The sequence below is a fragment of the Balaenoptera acutorostrata genome, chromosome 8 (assembly GCF_949987535.1).
Source record: "Balaenoptera acutorostrata chromosome 8, mBalAcu1.1, whole genome shotgun sequence".
Lineage (NCBI taxonomy): Eukaryota > Metazoa > Chordata > Mammalia > Artiodactyla > Balaenopteridae > Balaenoptera > Balaenoptera acutorostrata.
The window spans coordinates 22,986,668-23,011,085 of NC_080071.1; the positions used below are offsets into that span (position 1 = coordinate 22,986,668).

Here is a 24,418-nt window from a genome sequence, read left to right on the forward strand (position 1 = left end):
CTGCAATTTGGCAAGTTTTTAAATTCTTGGACTTACTGGCCTAAGGAAAGAAGTATAAACGTCCATGATTCAGAAGTGTAGGGAGAAACTGAGGCATTCAGAACCCCATCCTTCTGCTCTAACAGAGAAAAGATACTATCCTAGGAGCAGCAAGATCCTGGACTCCCCTGGGGAGATCGCAGCTTCTAAGTTATATGGGACAGCATGCCTAGAAAAAAAGGAGCTCAATATTCCAGGGCTAGGCTTGCAACTTTCAGGATGAATAAAGATTCTTGGATGGACTGAAGACCTGTCCAGGTATGGCTTAGCCAAGATCACTAGGACAGGAGAGTTCTCAACTTTGGAAATTTCATCAAGTCTGTGGATATAGAGCTATGTTCTAGAGCAGGCTCTGCCTGACAACAATATATAGTACTCATGGTCATTTTAATCTTTGCTGTGAAATCATTATTTCAGCACCCTTAGTATGCTTGTGCTTGGTGATAAAGTCTTTTTCAAACACCATTAACCCTTGTCAGATATATGCAAAAATAGTGAGTTTTAAAAATAATGTTTAATTAAATAAATAGTAGGTCATCACCATGGAAGCTTCTGAAAGTGCTACATACATTCAGCCAGATACAGTTATGCTCCAGTCCATGTGGAGAGTCCCAGCCTTCAGTGCTCTCAGGAAGCTTCCACATGTGCTGTGGATTTGACTGCTCTTTTCCTGAAAGGAGTCCTAGGGATGACCTTGGTGGTGGGAAGCAGTCAGCATGACATGAGTGACTCCAGACGACATCTTTCATTTACAGAGCATTCTGAACTTTACCACGACTTTTGCTTACATTATCGATTGATTCTGCAACCATCCATCCAGTGAAGTAAGTTATCATTGTCATTTGTCAAATTTTAGAATATCAGTGTTCATTAGGTTAAGCAACTTGCCTGAGGTAGTAGGTATCCGAGCTAAAACTTTTCTTGAGGTATCTGTCTAAGCTTTCTCTCTTGGAGAATATTCAAGCATGGCTAGGAAATGGAATAATGGGGAATCGTTAAGTCATGGGAAATGTTAAAGGTCTACTTGCATGTAGCAATCATTCAACTTTAGCAAGTACTTTTAATGAAAGGTGTTACTAGTTGGGGGAAAAACAAATGGGGGGGTGTGTGGGTGTAATTTTTCTCAGAGTGTGGAGCTTAATCACCTTAATCACATTCATATAGGGATATGTTGGAAATTCGGGTTCCTGGGCTTCACCCCAGTTGCTCTGAACTCTGGGAATCTCTAGGGGGTGAATCTACATCTTTAACAAGCCTCTCAGGTGATTCTTGCGTAATTCTCAGGTGATTCTCAGCTCACACACTGGGTGATGCTAGACCCTGTTATTTGTGGTTTGGCAAAAAGCTAGCCAACACACTCAGGTGACCTTGAAACTTGACATTGTATGCCTTTCCGTGGCTGTGATTTTCCCTGCGAGGAGGGGCGGGGCTGCGCTGGGCGGGGCTTGGATGAGCGGGGCTCGGCTTGGATGAGCGGGACAGGGGCGAGAGTGGGCGGGGCGGGGAGGGGCGGGGCCGAAGAGGTCAGGCCTGGAGAGGTGGAGGGTGAAGGGTTAATGCTCCGCGCGCAGGCGCTGCCCTCTGAACTGGAACGGAAAACAACTTCCGGTTGGAGTCACTCCGCCGGGCGCCGGCGACCCTAGGCGTGAGAGACTGCCGCGGAAGCCCTGAACTGTGAGTAAGAAACTTCGCGAGCTAGTTGGTGTGTCCGAAGCCGTCGGGCACGGCGACAGAGAACTTGTGTGTGTGAGCGAGAGGGATACGCTGGCCGTATGGGAGCCGCAGGGAGAGAAGCCGAGGAGCTGCAGAGACAACCAGTTCTGAGTGGGGAGGGACTTTGTGCGAGAGAAACCACCTGGGTCCCCATCCCCTAGCGGACCCGGGAGGGGCTTTCCGGGCCCGCGACGTCAGCGCAGCAACGACGGCCCCCGCTGCGACGGCAGCAGGCGAGGAATCCTGCCCGACTCCGCGTCGGCTGCTCTCGGTGATTTGACTTCTTGGCTAGCCACCGGGAAGGCAGGGCTTGCGATGTCAGGGTGAGCAGTGGACCCCGCCTGGAGGTCCCAGCCTCCTTTGAGGATGCGGGCTGCCTTCCAGAAGCTAGTACTATCGTTGTTACTCTTCCGAAAACTTCGTCGGTTCTTTCTGTTGTTTTTTCCCCAAGATTATTGCACAGTTCCGCTCTCAGCTTTCCTGTGGGGTGGCATCATAGCCTTGTCAATGAGAAGTTGGGTAACTTCCCCGAGGGTCACGGAGAGAATAGATGACTGAGGCGGAAAGAGCAGAAGCAAACCCTGCCCCCAGTGGGAACCGGGCGTTAGGTGGAATCCCCAGCGCGGCGTAAACTGACTAGCGACGAGTTACGGGTGTCAGAAGCTGTGCTTGTCACGAAGTGAAGAAAGAAGGGGGAAGACACTCAAACCAAAGAGTCTTTGTGTCTCTTATTATGCTGTAACAAGCAGAAGTAGTGCAGCCTTTGCTATGTAAAGTATCATTTATCTCACAGATTCTTTTGACAAGTTATATCTTAAGAGAGAAACGGTAGTAAAGGAAGTGAAATGACATGAAAGTGAGGGAAAATAACGTGATCTGCTTCCCTACCACGGTTGGAATACACATTTCAAACGAGAGGTAGCAGAGAAGCAAGCTCTGTATTCTGCTGAAAAATTATTTTGCCCCTCTCATTAGGGAGGGGAGGAGAACCCTAAAGTGATAGTCATGTATAAAGCAGAAAATGTAACTCTTTCACAGCCCTCTCCCCAACCACAGGTACTCCAACGCCTTCCACATCTCTCTTATGTGTACGTAAACATGTTGTTTCGCTTTCTTATGAAAATGAGATTATATACGCATACAGTCCTATTATCTGGTTTTTCAGATGAAAAATATATGGTGGAAATCTTACCACATGTAGCTCTACTTTATCTTAATGTCAGCATGGTATTCCTTTGCCTGGATGTACCGTATGTAGTTAACCGCTTCCTGATATGGCCTGTCTGTATATTTTGCCCTTGTTCTACAAAATTATCTGTATTTCATTAGGATACAGACATATTAATCCTCTGTGAATTATATGGCAAATATTTTCAAGAACTATCCGTCTTTGGTTTAAATGCCCAGGTTTTGTATCGCTTAAGAATGCTGTCCTTACTCAAAAATTATTAAAATATTTTCCCGTATTGTCTGTTAATTCTTTTTATAGTTTTGTATGCTTTACTCATTAAAACGTATGAAAATTATTTTTGTACATTGTATAAGATAGGGTTTAGCCATTTTTCCTGAAGTCATTTGCTGAAATCAATTCTTTCCCAACTGACTAGAAATACTACCTTAATATAGTAAATTTCCATCTGTATATGAGTCTTTTTTTTTTTTTGGATTCTTCTGTTGCTGTGTTCTATTTGCCTCTTCCTATACAAATACCAATCTCTTTGATTAGCCACTTCTTAGTAATTCATAAAGCAAGTCCCTCTTCATTTGCTTCTTTCAAAATATCCTTGGTGATTGCGTTCTCTTCTCAGGTAAAATTTAAAGTAAACTGTTTATGTTTCATTAAAACATAACTTTTGGGGGGGGTTTAGCCATCCACTAATATTTTGTGACTGGTATGTAGATAATTTATATATCTGGCCAACTTTCTAAACTTATTAGTTGTAATAAATTTTTTCTCTTGAATTTTCTAGGAAAACAGTCATCTAAATATAATCTTATCTCCTTCTTTATACTTCTTTCTTTCTTTGGTTTAATAAATTTCTAGCTTCTCCAGAACAGTGATATATAATAACATTGATTCAGGCCATCCTTATCATATTTCTTAGTTTGTGGATGTTTTTACTGTGTCATCATTAAATACGAATTTTAGAGTAAATTTCAAATAATTATATTTATCAAGGAAGTGTCTTTAATATTTCTAGCTACTGGGATTTTTGCAGGGAATGGATTTTGGATTGTGTCTAAAGTTGGGTTTTTCTGTTTTTGTTTTTTCTTTTGGTCTGTTTGCATTGGCTAGCACTTGGAGAGCAGTTTTAACTAACAGATGTTGAGTGTTCATTTGGTCTGTATATTTCTTGTTGTCAAGATGATGTCTTTTCATTACTACTTAACTAAACATTTTTATCAGGAGTAGAAGTTGAGTTTTGTCATACGGCATTTTGGCATCTATCATGGCCTATCATGTGCTTTTCTTCCTTGACCTGTTAGAATGGCAAATTGTTTTAGTAAATTTTTAGGGTTTTTGTTGTTGTTTTGTTTGTTTTTTGTGTTTTTTAAAATTTTTATTGGCGTATAGTTGATTTACAATGTTATGTTAGCTTCAGGTGTACAGCAAAGTGAATCAGTTATACATATACATACATCCACTTTTTTTTTTTTTAGATTCTTTTCCCATATGGGCCATTACAGAGTATTGAGTAGAGTTCCCTGTGCTATACAGCAAGTTCTTATTAGTTATCTATTTTATATATAGTAGTGTGTATATGTCAATCCCAATCTCCCAATTTATCCCTCCCCCACTTTCCCCCTTGGTAAGTTTGTTTTCTACATCTGTGACTCTACTTCTGTTTTGTAAATAAGTTCATTTTTACCCTTGATTTCTAGTTTTGTTTTGTTTTGTTTTTTTAATTTTTATTTATTTATTTATTTATTTATGGCTGTGTTGAATCTTCGTTTCTGTGCGAGGGCTTTCTCTAGTTGCGGCAAGCGGGGGCCACCCTTCATCGCGGTGCGCGGGCCTCTCACTATCACGGCCTCTCTTGTTGTGGAGCACAGGCTCCAGACACGCAGACTCAGCAATTGTGGCTCACGGGCCTAGTCACTCTGCGGCATGTCGGATCCTCCCAGACCAGGGCTTGAACCCGCGTCCCCCGCATTGGCAGGCAGACTCCCAACCACTGCACCACCAGGGAAACCCGATTTCTAGTTTTTGAACCAACCTTACACTTGGTCATTGTGTAATATTCAAGCATATAGGTTTCTTTTCGGTCACATTTTTATTTAAAATCAGTAATTGAGTTTCATCTGTAGCTATCTTTTTACTGTTATCTTTGGCACAGTTTGATGTCAAGGCTATGCTGATTTTCTAAAAAGAATTGAGAAGAGTTCCTTCTTTCTCTGCTCTGAGGTAGTTTAAATACAGTCTTAAGAGCTCTATTTGAACCCATCTATTTGATGGGTTCACTCATGAACCCATCTGAAAGTACAGTGGACCCTTGAATAACACTTGGGGGTTAGGGGTGCCGAGCCTACCAGCAGTTGAAAATCTGCATGTAATTTATAGTCAGCCCTCCATGTCCGAGGTTCTGCATCCTCAGATTCAACCAACTGCAGATAGTATAGTACTGTAGTATATTTTTAGTGGGAAAAAAATTCACCTGTAAGTGTATCCATGCACTTAAAACCCATGTTGTTCAAGGGTCAATTGTACATTGTTCTTAAAAACAGCAATAATATTCAGCAAAAAGGTCCAGAACTTTAAAAGGTGAACAAACAAAAACTCCTTAGAGTAAATCCTTATAAAAGAAAGGGTGTGAAACACCAATAATGTCAAGAAAGAAGAACTGCTGTACTGATCCTGGTTATTTTTGTCCCCCATCTTTTTTTTTTTTTTTCCCCCTGTTCTGGGAAAATGCTGTAGGTAGACTGAGGCTGATAATAAAGTGTTTTACTGTTTTTTCTCTTCTCTACTCCAGTTTATGAAGGAAAGAGTGTTGCTTCTACATGGGCAAGCTCTTCTATGCCCTGAAAGAAACCAAGAGGGAAACTCAACTGAGAAAGCATCAGTTTCACTTTGTTGTCATCAGCTTCCCAATTTTGCCAGGAAATTTCTTGCTTTAGAGGTAGTAACCAAGCTGACATTCTACTCTAGCCAAATCCCATAGAGGAGTTTCAAAATGAGTGGTTAAGAAAATATGCAAGCTCAGCATGCTTTTACTTATTTAATATGAAGTGAAAATCAGTAGCACAGTCTAGGTATGTACATGGCCTGTGCACACACGTAAGAACAGGGCTGGCTTCTAAGGAATACAAACCATCCAACCAAAGCCCACCGTTTTACTCAGCTAACGGTTTACTGTTAATATGTGGATAGTACTGTATTATGTAATCTTTGGTAGAGTTATTAACTTTTATAAATGATTATTTCAAATACTTTTTGATTACTTTCAAGACTATTACCTTAGATAATGCAGTTTAGCAGTATACATCTGTGAACTGTAGAGGAGACTTCAAGACACTCGTAAATGTTATTTACAGAAGAATACAGGCATTATGTCAATGCTTGGATATTTGAGTATCTTAAATTATTATCTATTAATCTAGAACAAATAATTATTGGCATAATTTGGGGGGCGTGCCCTAAATAAATAAAGACTTGCATGTTTTTTAAAAGCATACCTATTATCTGTAAGGAAATGGTAAAAAATAGATAGCCTGTTGATGTAAAACTTCACTATTCTAACTACAGTTGATCCTTGAACAACACAGGGGTTAGGCATGCCAACCCTTTGCTCAGTTGAAAATCTGCGTATATTTTACAGTCGACCTTCTGTATCCAAGGTTCCTCCGTATCTGTGGTTCCACCATACTGGGAGTTCCACATCCAGGGATTCAACCAACCACAAATCATATAGTACTGTAGTATTTACTCTTGAAAATATCCGTGGATAGGTAGGCCTGTGCAGTTCAAACCTTTGTTGTTCAAGAGCCAACCGTATTCTTATGCTTTAGCTGATTAGCTCTTCCTACTATTTATCCTTTTGTTTTCTAACACCTTTCTAAGCATGAATAAATATTACTGTTCAATTTCAACTTGGTTGTGTTTAATTATGTCAAGCCAAATTTTAGTTTCTATTTTCTATTGGATTTGTGTTGTGGCTGCCATTCCTCCCATGCTATCTCTCATGCTTGCTGCTTTGGTTTTCAGTCATGGGTAGAGGGAAAGAGGAGACTATTACTGAGAATAGGTAACCAAATTTCATTTTGGTCCAGGACCAAGATTCTGAATCATTTTCAAAAAAGGATAAGAGAGAATATGTATTGAACTCCCTTGTGGGTGGGTGACTAATTAGTGTACAGAGTCTTTTGAGCTACATGCAATGTTTGACAGCTGTTCAAAAAAGTTGAGGAGGATTGGAACAGGCCAGTGGTACCAGAGCCTTTGCAACTGAAAACAAGCCTTTGGGACCTATGTAATGCATATGTTATAGGTTTTCAATCCCTAGTCTATAAAAACATTTTTTTTAATTGTGGTGAAATTTACCACCTTAGCCATTCTTAAGTAGTGTTGAATGTATTCACATTGTTGTATTGTACAAGCAAGAAAAACATCCCTAAGAGACTTACTTTTTTTTTAAGAAAAAAGTTTGGGAAGTAAATAACAATGATAATTGTTTGTCTCATGGGGGAAATGTCCTGGACAGTAACCTGAGTTTTCTTCCTTTTACCTTCAGAGATACACTCTCTATGATGGTAATTATCATTACTAAATTATGAGAGTAAACAGTTTGAGCACCAATGATCTGTAATAACTTTCACTTACCACCAATACTTTTTCTTTGCGAAAAAGAAGGGTCTATTGAAAATAGGTCGTTAACAGTGAAAACAGTCTGTCTTTCAAGTCATTGCTGTAAGGAATTATAGAAAATAGAGTGGACTAAGAAAAATAATATGAGTTCCATTTTGATGGTTACTTAGTCAGTTGAAGTTATAAGAATGCTTGAGATATTTGCAGTAGAATGAGGTATGGAGAATTGTTCTCTTGAGCAGCAGAATAAACGCACTCAGGTAATTTTGCTGTGGAGAATGACTTGCTCTAAGGACAGAAATCAGGGACTCAGGTCCCTTCAAGATAATATACTATTGTAAATTGCTTGAAGAAAATCAACTGTTCCTGTGGGATATTTAAGTGGTTTTACTATTTGTAGTTAATAAATATGTGGCTTTTACTTTAATGTAATTTCATGATTTTATATATTTGCTTTCCTTAAACTAGAAATGCCTTTCCCTTGATATCGATGTTTTTCAACCTTTTTAAATCCATATTTCCTTTTTTATAAACATTAAAATACCACAAATCCTAGGAGATATGTGCCCTTCCTTCCCACGAAGTCCTCTCTTACACCTCCTCATACTGAATATAAACTTTCTCTTGCAGTTTTCCCCATCCAAGAATATTCTGTAGAGCCTTTCTTTATATGATTTATGAAAACAGATTTTTAATATTAAATAGCCATTTTTAACTGATAACTCCCCCTCCCCCATCTCCAGATTCTAACATGGCCCCTACTCAGAAGAGAGGATACCCCTTACATGGGCTGAGCAAGCAAACTGAGCAATGCAGTGTTTATGTTTACCTCAGATGGGTAGAACATCACATGCCTAATTTCCTTTTTGGTGTTAATACTATTTAGTTTTGCACTTCAACCCATAGAATTTGATAAACAGTTTGAGAGAGGTCCTACTGGAGATAAAAAAGGAAATGAGGCAAAGCTGAGACTCATGGGTGTGGTCTTTGGCTGTAAAGTCTTCTTTTAACTCTTAGAAGATAACACAAAAAGTTTCACCAAGTTTTAACATCCAGCAAAGTGGAGAACCTGGTCTGGGGAGCTTTTGGTTTGATCAGTGGGATTGTCTTACCTTGTTTATCCTGATGCATTTAGCAATCCAGCTTATGAAAAAAATACAAAATCCAAATTCTGACATCGCTGGATCTATGATATTTAAGTTTCTATTATTTTAGCTGCCTGATTGGAACACAGTAACAGTGTAGTGCAGTGTGCTATGGGTATATCCATAACCGAAGTTTACAACCTGGAAAGTGAGAACAGAAATGCAAGCTGTCATTTTGGGGAATTGGCTGCTTGTGTTATGGAACTCTCTTAAAAGTGGGAAATGATCGTAAGTAAATGTCAAGAGTGACAGTTCTTCTCTTCCATTTCCTTTCTTCAAGCAAGGAAAACACACATACTTTTTAGTGTCTTTAAAGGTTTACCTTAACCATCTAAGACAGAGGATGTTATTTTATTTATGTGTATATACTACATTATTGACTTATTTTCTGCTTTTTGCTTCTGTTGCTTTTTGTGAGGGAGGAGGCAAACATAGAGCTAAGATAGAGAAAAGACAGGATGTATCTCACTTATTCACCTCTTTGTTTGCTAAGATGGCAACTTTTCTGAAATAGAATATGAACTCTTATTATTATTCATACCCTGAGGGGTTGGGAAAAGCAGGTGACTTTCTTTTCTAGGGCAGAGTGGAAGACGTCATAGTTACTCTATGGGATCCTTCCCCCATCCTGAAGCTTCTGTAGATTTAAACTGGCCTCTTACCACAAGTGTGAACCCTGGTAGAACACTTACCCAGAAGCAGAATAGTCTCAGCAGTGGGGGAAACCCAGCAGAGGACCTTTTTCTACTTACTAAATCACCCACACTTGTCTCTACTTGTCCCCAAAAAGTAGACTTGTTAAAGATTTATAAATCATTTTAGGGGTGGAGGTGGTGGAAATCTACGTTTAGGCCTGTGATTCTTTTCAAACTTGAAATCCCAATGTATATAACTAATCACAGTTGAGCTGCTCTGGTTGAACTGGGCAATTGGTGGTAGAACATTGTTTGGCTCATACACCTACAGCCTCAGTGGAGCTCCAAAGCACCACTACTTTCTTTGATTATTACTTTTTTTCAGGATTGGTTAGATATCATTTGGTATCATAATGCTGGTTGTCAAAGACAACAGGCTTAAGATATTTTTATCTGTAAAATAAGGGAAGAAATGTTTGTTTAAAAAGAAGGAGGAGGACTTCCCTGGTGGCACAGTGCTTAAGAATCCGCCTGCCAATGCAGGGGACATGGGTTCGAGCCCTGGTCCAGGAAAATCCCACATGCCGCAGAGCAACTAAGCCCATGCGCCACAACTACTGAGCCTGTGCTCTAGAGCCCACGAGCCACAACTACTGAGCCCGCATGCCACAACTACTGAAGCCCGAGCACCTAGAGCCCATGCTCCACAACAAGAGAAGCCACCACAATGAGAAGCCTGTGCACCTCAACGAAGAGTAGCCCCCGCTCGCCACAGCTAGAGAAAGCCCGCGTGCAGCAACGAAGACCCAATGCAGCTAAAAATAAATAAATAAACAAACAAATAAAGAAGAAGGAGGGTGGGAGGAGTTAGAGTACCACTTCAGAAAATTTAACATCCAGATAGTAGGAGTCCCAGAAAGGGACACAGAAAGAATGAAATTGCCCAAAAGTTATTCAAGAAAATTAGCAAGGACTGAAGGATGAACTTCCACATGGGTTAAGTACAAGATCAGAAATCAGAATGGCTCTGGACTTCAACAAAAACAAAAGGGAGCATAGTAAAACTTACAAAATTCTGAGGAAAAATTACTTCCAACCTAGAACTCTTAACCTGGCAAACCATCAGTTAAATCTGAGGGTAAAGATATTTTCAGTTATGCAGGGTCTCAAAAAATTTACTTTGCAGGCACTTTATCAGGAAGCTACTAGAGGGTTTACTCCACCAAACTGGGGAGTAAAACAAGAAGGATGAAGATTTGGGATGCTGAAAATGAGGGATTCAGCTAGAAAGAGAGGTGAATAAAGGGAATCATCAAATTCAAGTTGAAAGAGGGTCTCAAGATGAAGACTTTCCTCTAGGCATAGAAATCAACAAATCTAGTCTTGAGCAAGTCAGAAAGCTCAAGGAGAGATTCTTCTAAGTAGATGAAATTGATAGAATAATTGAAGTGTCTCAATGGATTGAGGAGTTGTAGTAATGATAATAAGAAATAAAACAAACAAGAAGTTTTTTCAGGAAAAATGTTTTTCAGGAAAGGAAAAGGAGTCATAGTATATTATATGGCTCAGCAGTGAATAGCATTACGTAGTCATAAAAAAGTTAAAGTAGGATGCAAATCTAACCAAAAAATAGGATATAACTATATGAGGAGAATGGGGAGGATATAAAGGGAGGGGAGATTTTAAAGAGAGCTGAATCCTTATTTTGCAGAGTGGGAAGACAAGTAAAACTAAAAAATCAGTAGTGGCAATATTAGCATGTTATTTAGAGATACAGAGATAATACCAAAAAGAATCAACCAAAAGGGACTTCGCTGGTGGCGCAGTGGTTAAGAATCCGCCTGCCAATGCAGGGGACACGGGTTCGAGCCCTGGTCAGGGAAGATCCCACAAGCCGCGGAGCAACTAAGCCTGTGTGCCACAACTACTGAGCCTGCGCTCTAGAGCCTGTGTGCCGCAACTACTGAAGCCCACACGCCTAGAGCCCGTGCTCCGCAACAAGAGAAGCCACTGCAATGAGAAGCCCGTGCGCCGCAACGAAGAGTAGCCCCCGCTCGCTGCAGCTAGAGAAAGCCCGTGTGCAACAACGAAGAGCTGACGCAGCCAAAAATTAAAAATAAAATAAAAATAAATTTATTAAAAAAAAAAAAAGAGGAGTCAACCAAAAGAGCTGAAAATTGTTGCCAAGGTGAAGGTGAAGCAGGAAATGGGAAGGGAGGAGAGTAAGGTACTACTGTTTTTCTTAAACCTTATAAAGTTATTTTACTCATTAAAATGTAGATATGTTATGCTTTGATTAAAAATAAAATAAAAACTAAATTAGGGTGAAAAGAGCTAGGATGTTGGACTCTCACATCAAAGAGACCTGGATTTATCTTGGTCTTCCATTTTCTAATTCGTTGACCTCAGGCAACGTATTTAACCTTTTGGAGCTCAGTTTCCTTATCTGGAAAGGGAACATTAAAATCAGGTAGTTTATGTAAAGCAGCAAGCAATTTTTACCTCAGCAGGTGTCAGTCTCTACCCCTGTCCCTAATGTTTCCCAGGAGGAAATAGGGAACCACCACCACTGTTGGGAAGCTTCCCATTCAATTATAAGACTAAGATGGTCCTTCTGGCTCATAGCTGTGTGCCTATTCAGATTGAAGGCATGACACTGGGATCTATGTTCTTTCTAAACTATCTGTCGATAGTTAGAGAATTTAAATAGAATTGAGATGATTTAGAGTATTGGTAGGGGTAGAATCAAGTTATAAGGACTGCTTGGTGGGAGAAGAGCTCTGGTCACACTCAGATTTCTCTTTCAGCATGAACTTCAGTGCAAATGCCATTAATGGTGTCTCTTCCATTAATAGAGAAAACAGTTGTCACATAGACTGATGAATTGTGGAAATTTCATGGAACCAAGATCAACAAGAGTGCTGTTGCTCTGGACCATCTGCCAAAGTATCAAAATACCTTTTTTTTTTTTTTTTTTTTTTTTTAAGAACATCTACCTTAGCAACTGCTATTTTTGTTTCTCAATTCTATACACTTCTTTTGGAACAGTTCATAAAGCAGATCACTGTGGAACAAAAGGACCCTTTATGAAAGCCTATTTCCCTGCCTTGGTGCGTATTTGTGTAGTGTTTTACAGAGTACAGTGCTTTCCCAGTTATGACTTGATCCCCTATGGCAGTGATTCTAAATCTCTCACACTTGCTTCTCCCTCTTCCTCCTCTCACCGCCCCCCCCCCCACCAAAAAAGATTATGATACAAGAAGTCTTGGACAGGTATGGCTGATCTGTTTTTTGAAACTGCTCTGGGTTATTCTAATGTACTGACAGGTTGGGAACCCATGTCCTACAGCATGCTGTACCCCAGGCATTCTAAACTGGGGCAGATGAGGGAACTGAGGTCCACAGAAAGGTTACAGCTTATTCACTCTCACCCATCAACAAGCATATCTAGACTGGACATGTTTTCTGCACTTCAACTCTGATTTTATCTTTGGTTGACTAGGCTTTTTAATTTTTATTCTCTGACTTGTATTAAGAGAGAAATTAACACATTTTACACAAGATGTGCTCTCAGTTAAAAATAAGATTTGGAATCTTTATTTTATAGCATCTTTTTATTTTTTCCAGATGCAAAAGGAAATGAAACAGAGAATCAAATTTTTTAATAAACTCTTGCTCCTCCACAGTAGGGTAGCATAACAAGTGTTGGGACTTAACTAGATCTGAATATTCACATTTGAGGAAAACTGGAGTGGCCCTCAAAAGAGTAGAGATTTGGGTAATTTTGGCACAGAGGCAGGTTTGAGAAGTTGGTTTGTCAGGCTACCCAGGGATTTTTAGTCCTGTCTTCAAGAGTATTCAACAGTAGGAGTAAGAAAGTGTGTTGCATGGTATAAAAATGTTGTATCTGGTTTTAAACTTTTATCATATTATACATTTAAAGTCACAACCTAAACATCTTGGGAATGACTATGAATGGAGATCTGGATATCTCTGAAACCTTATTTATTTTCTCACTGGAGTTCTCTCAGTTACTTCTAATAAGACAAGTTGTGACTTGCAAACATTTGCCCAGCAGCCTCTAGGTGTCCTCAGGGAAATTAAAAGCAGGGGTATGAAGAGCCGTAGAGTTCTGTGCTGGTAATTAAGAGCACAGAGTACAGCTTATAATTATGTAGGCTTTTGCCTGTTCCCATTTATCATTGGTAATATTCTCAAGGCTAAATGACTGCTCAGCAATTTCAACTGCGATTTAAGAGAAAATAGGCCTTTTTGTGAAAAGGTCCTCTGTCTCCCGAAGTTTCATTCTCTTTTCATAGAAGAGCTCTCTCCTTTCGTAGTGGTTATGATTTAGTAAATGACTCAGAGATGCTGGAGGGGCCCCTAATCTATTAACTCATGAGATTTTAACTACTTCTTTTTCAAAAACAACTTTGCCCTTTATGAATCTGGTGCAACCTGTGTCATCTCTTCTGGTTGGGGGGACCTTTTTAAGATTACTGAAAATATTTTTTCACACTTTTAAAATTAAAACCAGAAGATAGGTACTAACGTTCTACTCTTGTGAAAGATCATTAATAATACTATTTCATTATCATAAATTTGGTAGAGTAGAAGAGAGAGACTTAAGAAAAATAACACATTCAAACACTCTACCAGAAAGTTATTTTTCTTGTTATTTAACACTGTATAAAGGTTAACAGAACAGAACGTTAGATAATATTCCTACCTGTTTGGCTAATAATGTCTTCATATAAGGTAACAGACTTATACTAAAATGCCTTACTATTTTATGCATATCCTAGTTTTCCTTCTGACATTGTCCAGTGGGCCTATTCTCTTTTTTGGTTTATATTTGGGAGAAAAAAAGTGTACATCTTGTGACACAAAGTGGTACAATTACAAGTATTGCTTCTTTCTCTCTCCACTGTTTTCTTTTTAAAAATGTAAGGGTTTTGTTTGTTTCTTTTTTGGTAAAAAGATGTTGGCCTGGTTGACTGTCAACCAGTATCAGAGGACATTAAAAACTTTAAGAATATAAGCAGGAGGGAAGGCATACTTAGCCATCATTTCTTCCTTTAGATTCCATTATCACTCAATTGGTACATTTTTCCTGACTGTTGTTAATTATGTCTCTGTTAGCACTTTTGTTCAAAATTGAATTCAATATCCTCTCCTCTCCCCCTCAGTATTTCTTCCTGTTTCTCTGTGGCTGACTAGCATCACTGTTTGCCTAATTTTTGAAAAATATGGCTGGTAAACTATCTTTAACAAAATAACCTGGTTACTTTACTTATTAAAATATAGATTATAGGACTCCTTCCCAGGCCAACTGATTCAGAATTGCTGGGCCCTGAATGCTTCCTTCTTGTCTGTTGTACAGACCCAGTTGGCCAACAAATCCTGTTGATTCTGCCTTTAAAATGTGTCTTGAATCCATTCATCTTTCATTTTCCCTACTCTAGTTTAAGCCTCATCTTTCACCCAGAATACAGCAGTAGTTTCTTATGGATATCCTCACTTTGTCTCCCTCATTAGTTTATATTCCCTGCTGGTATCCAGTTAATCTTTCTAAAACATATCCATCTCCTGCTTGACAATCCTCCATTATTCCTTAATGTTAGCAAGTTAAAGTCTAAATTTCTTAGAGTGACATTCAAGGTCTACTGCAATCTGGCCGTATCTAAATCTGCTGTGTATAGTTTAAGTAGTTAGTGCACTCTGTAACTCTAGGGTGTAACTTTCCTATTATGGCCTACATGAATGGTACCCATAGGGTTCTTTCAGTGCAGCACAATCACACATGGTGGCCTTGACTATGCACCTGTCTTAGCACCCTGACCTCTCCATCCTCTCTGTACATACACCTTACTTTCATAAATACAATACTCACCACCAGTCCCTAAATGCACTATACTAGTGATTTCTCAGAGCCTCTGCTCTTTCTGAGTGAATGTTCTTTCCCCTCTCATTCTCTACTTGTTGAAATCCTTCTCATATTTCAGGGCCCAGTATAAGCGTCAGATCCTCTGTGAAGCCTTCCACAGTTCCTCTCATGTTAATTGTTCCTTCTATTGAGCCTTTTTCCTGCTTATACTCTTTATTTAACAGTTCTTTCTTTTCTTCTTCTTTTGAGATAAAACTTAAATACAATGAAATGTACAAATCTTGAGTGATCCTTTGGGTCAGTTCCTACAAATGCTTCTACCTGTGTTTCCCAGATACCTATCAAGATATGCTTATACATTTTTACACATTTATAATTGACCTGCTAATATGGTTAATCACTTCCATGTGTTTCTGCCTTACTAAATTATAAGCTCTAATTAGAGCTTAAAAGGCAAAGACTATGAGTTTGTCTCTTTCCCCTACTGTGTGTTCAGCACTGAACCAGTCTTGAATATTGTACCAGTTAGGGTACAGCTCAGCTCCTCTCAGTTAGGATACAGCTCAGCCCCAAAGACAGTGGCTTAAACAAATAAGACAGATATTTTATTTCTCTCACGTATTAGAATTCAAAGTATAAGATGTCCAGAGCTGATCTGGCAGCTCTGTTACAATTCAAAGTATAAGATGTCCAGAGCTGATCTGGCAGCTCCACAGTGTCAAGGACCTGGGCATCTTCATTCTTGTTGTTCCACATCTCCTTGTTCCACCATCCTGGAAGTGTTGCCCTCACCACAGTGTTTCGGGTGACTAACCACAATATTCCATCCAACTGGGAAAGGGAAAAAGGAGAGAGCTTGTCTTGGAAGTTACACTTACTTGCTGATGACCAGAACACAGTCACATGACCACATCAGCTAAAAATCAGGAATACTAGAAGAGGAGAGAATGGATATTGAGGAACAGTTAACAGATATTGCTTCATATATGATCTCAATCTTCACAATAAACCTACAAACTATGTATAAGAAAACTAATACTCAGAGAAGCTAAGTAAATGGCTAGAAAACTGCAGATCTGAGATCTGAATTCAAAGCCTGTACTTTTTTTTTTCATTCTACCTAGTAAAGTGTTAGGAGAGACTATATAATTGTTATTAAATAAAGTCATTAATTTTCACAGTTACATCATGTATTTTCATATCACATATTTTCACAGTATCATATCTCTTCTAGGACATCCCATATAACTTTATTCCATACTTCTCACTATCTTTAAATGAATTACCATATCAACTGGCTTGTAACTTTTAAATCTATGATATCATTTATGAGGAAAAATAAATCACTATATTTGCCAAGCAAAAGCTTCTATACTCTGTATTTGTTTAGAAATGCTGTCTAATCATAAAGTTGAAGGAGATTATGTCTTGTAACCCCTTCATTTTAAAAGCAAGGAAAATCGAGGTCCAGAGCAGATATAGGACTTGTCCTTTATTTCATTACTACCCTTGCTTCTTTTCAAGCATCATGGACAAGCACTAGCCTAATTAATCACTTCTATAAGTAACCGTAATTGTTATACTTAAGAATTGTCTCAGGTTTGCAGAGTTGTCCTGATCTGGAAGTTCAAACTGAACGATGCATAAGAAATGTATGTAATCCTGGGCTGTTTTGGTGAAGAATGGATATTATCTAGCACAAAAAAACATCTTTATAGCTGTCAGGAACCTGTTTTAGAAAGGATGACTGCTATTTGACAGTCAAATAAAAGGAATGGGTGAGGTCATCCCTACCCATAATTCAAAACCCAAGTCAAATGCCATCTACCTCTCAAAGCCTTTCCTAAACCTTGTAAATAGATGTGAGCACTTCCCTTTCCAAACTCTAGCCTTTAAATATCTCCAGGTACTCATATATATTCTTTAGGTTACAGCTAATGGTGCCTTGGTCAGGGTAGGTTTCATGTCTGTTTTGTTTTCACTACATCAGTGGCACCCAGCCCAGGCTTTGTTTTTTGTTGGCACTCAGTAAATGTTTTATGGAATGAAATATCCATCATGGCATTCTAGGAGAATACTTTGCAGCTGGCTTTAATAAACAATTCTTGAACTAAGAGTTTCAAAGATTTAGTCCCAGTCACTTGCTTATAGCCTTGTAGCTGTATGCAGGTCATTTAACTCCTCTGAGCCTTATCAGTCAGATTGGAATACGAGTAACAGGAAATGAAGAGCTGGTGAAAAACTTTGTAAAAGGAACACAACATTAAGGTGGCACTATCCCTAAAGCCCCTTGCTGCATCCCACATAGTGCCTTACATGTATTAAGCGAACAAGTACTTCAGTTTTTCTAATTTAATTGAATCATAATGGCATATATGTTATTGAAATCAAAGTTTGGCCCTAGTAGTTGACACACCTTTGTTGGAGCTGGGAAATTTTACCAAGGGAAAATAAAATTATTGCCCTCATGCAGGCTGATTCTCCTATCCTAGAACAGTTTCATTATGAACCAAGGATCAATGAAAGAGGAAGCAGCCTGATGCCCAGGGATTTTCTTAGTACTTCTTCCTGTGCAAGCACATGCTGGACCTGGGAGGCAGAATAGGAACTTGCCACCCTCCATTTTCCATCTTACAGGAACAACCCAAAGGAAAAAAGGAACTTCTGTCAGAGGAATAGAGGTGGGTGTGACAGGACTATCCTGAAGCCAGGATTACCCTGGGGGTGGGATGCTTTGTATTCTGCCCACCCAGCTACTGTCTTGGGCATCAGTGAGTTAAGTTTTTCCTTGTGGAGGAAACCAGTAAACCAAACCCAGAAATAAAGAAATTACCACTGAAGGCTTTCCTTAAAATACATTTAAAAGAGTGAAGCCATAACTAGAAGAATGTTTCCAAGGCAGAGCTGGCTCTAGCTTGGACCTCCTGGGTTTAGGGGATGAGAGTGGCCATTTGATTTGAGTTTGAGCATGTTTATTATAAATAAAACCATTTCCCTGGAGCCTGGCAAGTTTTGCAGAAGGCATACCAAAATGTAATGGAATTGTGACTGCCTCTTAAATTGTGAAATTAATTTTACACTTAACAAATGCTTTAAAAAATAGAGGAACAAGTGGCTTTAAAGTTCAGGGTGTTAATATTTGAAATCTGTCCAATTTAATTAGCTGGGTCCCAGAGACTGTTTCCTTTTTCTCTGGTCAGTGTCACTGATCTAACACCCAATTTTCTTGGTTGTGAGATAGGAATTAAATGTATCATTTATTTAGTTGTATTGACCTGAATCATATCTCCCCAGCATACATTCTTATTTCAGGAAATAGGATGCATCCATGTGGAATTTACTCAGTAACTCTTCCTAGTGACATTTGTGTGATCTAATTCAAGGAACTGAAATGAAGGCTGCACATGATTTACTTGCATATGATGCAGCTGTTTTTAGTGCTGTATTTACATTTTTAAAAACAAGAATGCACCTTCTTGATGGAACAGACATACATTTTTAGATTCACAGACTCAAGAACTGTAGAACAAAGAAGTTTCTTAGAAATTGAATCCAGACATCTTTTTTTTGTTTTGAAGAGATAGAAACTTGAGTCCAAAAAGATTTAGTGGCCCTGAACTAAGCTCACAGGGTCAGTCAGTGATAGAACAAAACAAGAAACTAGATAGGTTCCCAATTCAAGCCTCTTGTTTGTCCCAGATAAATATAGGTGTGGTTTACATTGACAATTTGTTATGACATCTGCAGCTTATTAAGACAGTGATAGACAACCTAGCCACTTAGCTAATTAAATCATCTAATTTCTGCATGAGCATATTACAGTATACTATAGTCCCTGTAGCTACCTACCCTTATTTTTCTTTTCCTGCTTATATACTTATTTTTAATCTTGTGTGTTTTTTTAAGCCACCCTAAATCAATTTTTTGAATGATAATAGTATCTAAATAAATACTCAAAGTGATGCTTTGTGTTCATGCTAATTACTCATGTTTCCATAGTGTCTATGGTATGTCAGAGATCCTGGCAATGTTAATTATCCTAACAGTATTTCATCTTTTCCATCTATCAGAGGTAGCAGTAAAAACAAATTTCAAGTGGAGTGCCTAAAAAATATATCATTCTTTCATTGCTTCACAAGGTAAAGACACTGTAATCCCCATAATAAAATTCTTGAAATTGTTTTTATCAAGCCTAGAAAATAACTTAGGAGTGTATTTAGTATCTTAAAGTGAAAGACTGGCTGATGGGATTGGAATGTTACCTAGGTATTCAAAAGGGCATTGTGATTTATGGTCAACTGATTTTCACCAAGGCTGCCAAGGGCATTCAGTGGGAAAAGACTAGCCTTTTCAACAAATGATACCAGGACAACTGGCTAGCCACATGCAGAGGAATGAATCTGGAGCCCTACCTCATACCATATTGTACAAATTAACGCAATATGGATCAAAGATCTAAATGTAAAAGCTAAAATTATAAAATTTCTAAAAGGAAATGCAGGTGAAAATCCATGTGATCTTGGGTTAGGCAATGGTTTCTTAGATATGATATGAAAAGCACAAGAACAAAAAAAAAAATAGATAAATTGGACTTCATCAAACTAAAAACTTTGTCAAAGGACACTATCAAAGAAATGAAAAGATAATCTATAGAATGGGAGAAAATATTACAAATTATATATATATGTATGTATATATGACAAGTGGGCAAAGGACTTGACTAGACATTTCTCCAAAGAAGATATACAAATGACCAATAAGCACTGTAAAGATGCTCAACATCAAAACTGATGAGGTATCACTTCATACCCCCTAGGATTGTAGCATATAATTTTAAAATGGGCAACAATTATTGGTGAAGATGTGGAGAAATTGGAACTCTTGTACGTTGCTAGTGGAAATATAAAATGGTACAGCTTCGGGCTTCCCTGGTGGCGCAGTGGTTGAGAATCTGCCTGCCAATGCAGGGGACACGGGTTCGAGCCCTGGTCTGGGAAGATCCCACATGCCGCGGAGCAACTGGGCCCGTGAGCCACAACTGCTGAGCCTGCGCGTCTGGAGCCTGTGCTCCGCAACAAGAGAGGCCACGATAGTGAGAGGCCCGCGCACCGCGATGAGGAGCGGCCCCCGCTTGTCGCAACTAGAGGAAGCCCTCGCACAGAAACGAAGACCCAACACAGCCAAAAATAAATAAAATAAATAAATAATAATTAAAGGTGCTAATAATTTAAAAAAAAAAAAAAAATGGTACAGCTTCTGTGGAAATGTCTGGAACTTTTGTGGCAGTTCCTCAAAAAGTTAAACATAATTGTCATCTGTCCCAGGAATTCTGCTCCCAGGCATATATCTAAGAGATTAAAAACATATGTTCACACAGATATGTATACACAAATTGTAGCTTTATTCAAAATAACCAAAAAGTGGAAACAACCCAAATGTCCATTAACTGAGAAATGAATAAACAAAATGTAGTATATTCATAAAATGAAATATTATTCAGACATAAAAAACAATGAAGTACTGTTACATGCTACAACATGGATAAAGGTTGGAAATATTATGCTACAGGAAAAAAGCCAGACACAAAGGCCATGTATTTTATGACTCCAAACGTCCAAAGTAGGCAAATCCATAGAGTCAGAAAGTAGATTAGTGGTTGTCAGGGGATAGAAGGGAGATGTGAATTGGGACTAACTGCTAATAGGTACAGGGTTTCTTTCTGAGGTGATAAAAATGTTCTGTGATTAGATATTGGTGATGGTTACACAACATTGTGAATATACTGAAAACCAAAGAAGTGTATACTTTAGAATGGTGAATTTATGTTATATGAACATCTTAATGTAAAATACTGAAAGTTTTTTAAAGCATGTATACCCGAAGATAAAATAAAGGTGTTATAAAAGGTTAGAGACTGTTATGAAGGATTTCCAATCATAAGGGAGTGAAATAATTTGGTACCCCCCAAATCCCCTATGACTGATAGAGAACTTTGTCTACTCTGTGGCTTTCAGAGGATTAAGAGAAAGGCTCTGTGGTGTGGTTTTTACAGCTTGACAGGAAGAATCAGTCATTAGATGACCCTCTGCTCAGAGTCAGGGAATGTCGTTAGAGCTGTTATGCAAGTTGAGACGATAAAAGTAAATTACCTCCACTGAGTAAATCACCTGTAGTTCAGAAGTAGCAAAAAAGTTGGAAAACTAATAGAGCATAGGGGTAGGACTGATGGGATGTGATTTTTCTTTTTTAATGTACAGTCCAACGGCAGCTCTCTCTAGATTTTGTGCTAAAATAAGAGCATTTTCACATATTTTAATTGCTCTGTGATAACAACAGTGTGAACTCCATCCACAAACATTTATCTACTTAATTTTGCTCTAATTTCAGTGTAGCAAGCATTTACCTTGTAAGTGGGAGTAACTGTCCGTTTAGTAAAAAGAAGTCCCTTCTCACATTGCTAATCCTGTTGTGCATTTCTGTAATAAAGATTAATAACAAATGGCCTTTTATATTTTTCCATTTTTAGCTTGCATTTATAGAATACCATTTGCAAAGTAACATCTTTATGAACTGGAACCCTAATTGCTCCTTAAACATTAGTAAAGAATATTTAAAAATTGTAGAAGTTAAGGCTTTACAATTTTCTGATCAGGATTTTAAATGAGGCTTTTTTGCCTTTATAAAACTTTATAGTACTTGGTGCTATAATGTTCATGATAAACCATATAGAACTGTCTTTGAGGTACATTTTTTAAATGAGATTTATATAACTTAATAGCTATCTAAATTTTTCAATTATTTTCCAGACCTGTCATTTACTCCATCATTTATAGTGATGCTACAGGACGGAGAGGAATGGATAAAAACATTGGCGAGCAACTCAATAAAGCTTATGAAGCCTTTCGACAGGCATGCATGGATAGAGATTCAGCAGTAAAAGAACTACAGCAAAAGGTATGTGGTTTTGGTTTTGAAAGTTATCTACCCTGGTAAATGGAATTTGAGTCTTGTGCAATGGAAAATATTATATTGTTAGAAAGTGCCTTGAAGAACTAAAACACAGTGATATATTAATGGATGAAATTTGAGATTTTTATTTGCTATCTTTTTTAAAACCATTGTGACCTGTGGGAAGAATTCATTTTAAGGTGATTGTATTGAGGAAAGATAAGAATGTTATCTTCCATAAATAATTTTTAAATAAAATGACAAACTGAAAGTCCAGAAGTATTACTATCTCAGCTAGTTTTATTTTTTGGTTTTTTTTTAAATTGTTGTTTGGCTGGTGAGAGGACTGTACAAATCTTAAAATATCCTGGAACTAAATTTGTTATTAATTTATAATAGTCTTCCATTCTTTAAATGTAACAGTTAAAAATCAACTATTTCAGTGAAATCTTTAGTGGCTTACCAGAATGTTCAGCTTTTTAAAATTACTCCTGTACACATAAAACTTCTGTTTAGTGCTTTTAGTTTCAAAAGAAAGTAAATTGGAAGAAAGGTATACCCAGGCAAAAATTACTTGGTCTAGTAGTTACCAGGCACATGTCTGTTATTGGTCCATTATAAGGTTTTCACTGGTCTACAGCAAAATGAGAAAAATGAGAATAATGTAATGAACTTCTTACAATGCTGAATTTATTCCGTTTAAAATTCTGTCCTTTATTCTGATACTGTTTCCATGTTTCTGTACTGTCAGAATAAAGAGCAAAATTTTATTAACATATATATTCATTGAATGATGATCATAGAGTTTTTTGTTCGCTTGTTTAATATCATTACTTAGTGTTTTGGGGGTCCCCAATACCACCCACACATTCTGCGATTCTCTAGAAGGACTCACAGGACTTAGTATACTGTCATACTCAGAGCTAAGATTTATTACAGAGACATTGTAAAGATACACAGCCAGATCACTAATGGAAAAAGACATAAGGTGGAGTCTAGAGGAATCTGTGCGCAGGCTTTCTACGCTCTTTCCCTCCTGTGAGAGGTCACACAGAGTGCACCCTCTCTCCAGCTTCAAAAATTCACTCAACACACTTGCAGTGTTTTGGCATGGGGAACTCCATTTGAGACTCAAGAGCTTGGGTTTTTTTTAAGGGCTGGTTACATAGGCACCCTCTGTCAACCAAAATTTCAGATTCTTAGAAAGAAAGTAGTTATTCACCATAAATCTCATGGTACAGTCTAAGTAGGCTGGCACAGCATTTAGAATCTTATCACTTAAATGTTTTCAAAAATCAAGTTCCCAGATGCCGTCAAGGGCCAGCCTTGCAAATAGGCCTTTCTGAAGATAAACAGCCTAAGGCCTGCTATGTTAAATTATTCCTGCACAGGCAGTTGGAAGTGGAGGATCTCATGTTGGTTCCCTCAATTAAAAAAAAAAATTTACTAGCCTGTGAAATTCTGAAGTCTAAGAAATATGCTAGCCATGCGGTTCTTAGTTTCTTCCATAAATATAGGAACTACACAATTCCCTTCCTCCTTTCCATTTGATACATCTACTATAAAGCTAGCTGTTATACATACTTCACTGCATTCCTCAGAAATTATCATTATTCTTTGTGATTCTCCTTTTGATTTACAAAAGAATACTCACAGTTATACAGGTAAACTTAATGGGCTAGAGGTCTTCATTAGGGGTGCATAAGAGAAACAGAGATGGGATAATGACAGGCACTTTCTCGATTATTGAAATGAAGTTTGGATTTCTTTTCCTTTCCAGTTCATGTATAAGGCATAATCACTTTTTAAAAAACAAAACAAAAACTCCCAGCTTTTATTCTTCTTATTTTCCCATTAGGTTCATTAAGAAACTTCAACAATGCTGTACTTGTCCTAGGAAAGTTAGGAAACACAGAATTAGGGAAAAGGAGTATTGAGATATTCTTGGGTTAAGGCAGACACAGGAATTTCTCTGTCTCCTCCTCTTTCTGCACTGGCCAGTGGTAAGCAATTGAAAACTTCTGTAATTTAATCTCTTATCTGCCATGGAAGAAACCTTCACTCACAGCAGCAATTATCTTAAAGAGGGGAAAGGGAAATATTTTTTTACATTTCTCAAGAACAGGGGAAGAAAAAATGTATACTATATATTCTTATATGTTAAACTCTAAATATCCTGATTTATTTAAGAAACATTATTGAGTTTCTGCTGTGTACTGGGTCCTTAATGAGGTTCTGAGAATAC

At 38.2% G+C, this 24,418-nt stretch overlaps 1 protein-coding gene across 6 annotated transcripts in view; it reads left to right on the plus strand.

Annotated features, from left to right (window-relative positions):
- The window catches only part of TANK (TRAF family member associated NFKB activator), a 103,969-nt gene that overhangs the window by 26,697 nt on the left and 52,854 nt on the right, over window positions 1–24,418 (plus strand). For 3 of the 6 annotated variants that reach the window (XM_007183167.2, XM_007183171.2, XM_007183172.2), the window contains exons 1-2: window positions 1,577–1,713; window positions 22,032–22,179. In XM_007183167.2, coding sequence (XP_007183229.1) covers window positions 22,081–22,179 — 99 coding nt within the window. In that variant the 5' untranslated portion in view covers window positions 1,577–1,713; window positions 22,032–22,080. Of the gene's footprint in view, window positions 1–1,576; window positions 1,714–19,295; window positions 19,365–22,031; window positions 22,180–24,418 lie in introns of those variants that run through there. The other 3 variants (XM_007183170.2, XM_057551701.1, XM_057551700.1) reach the window with 3 other exon arrangements.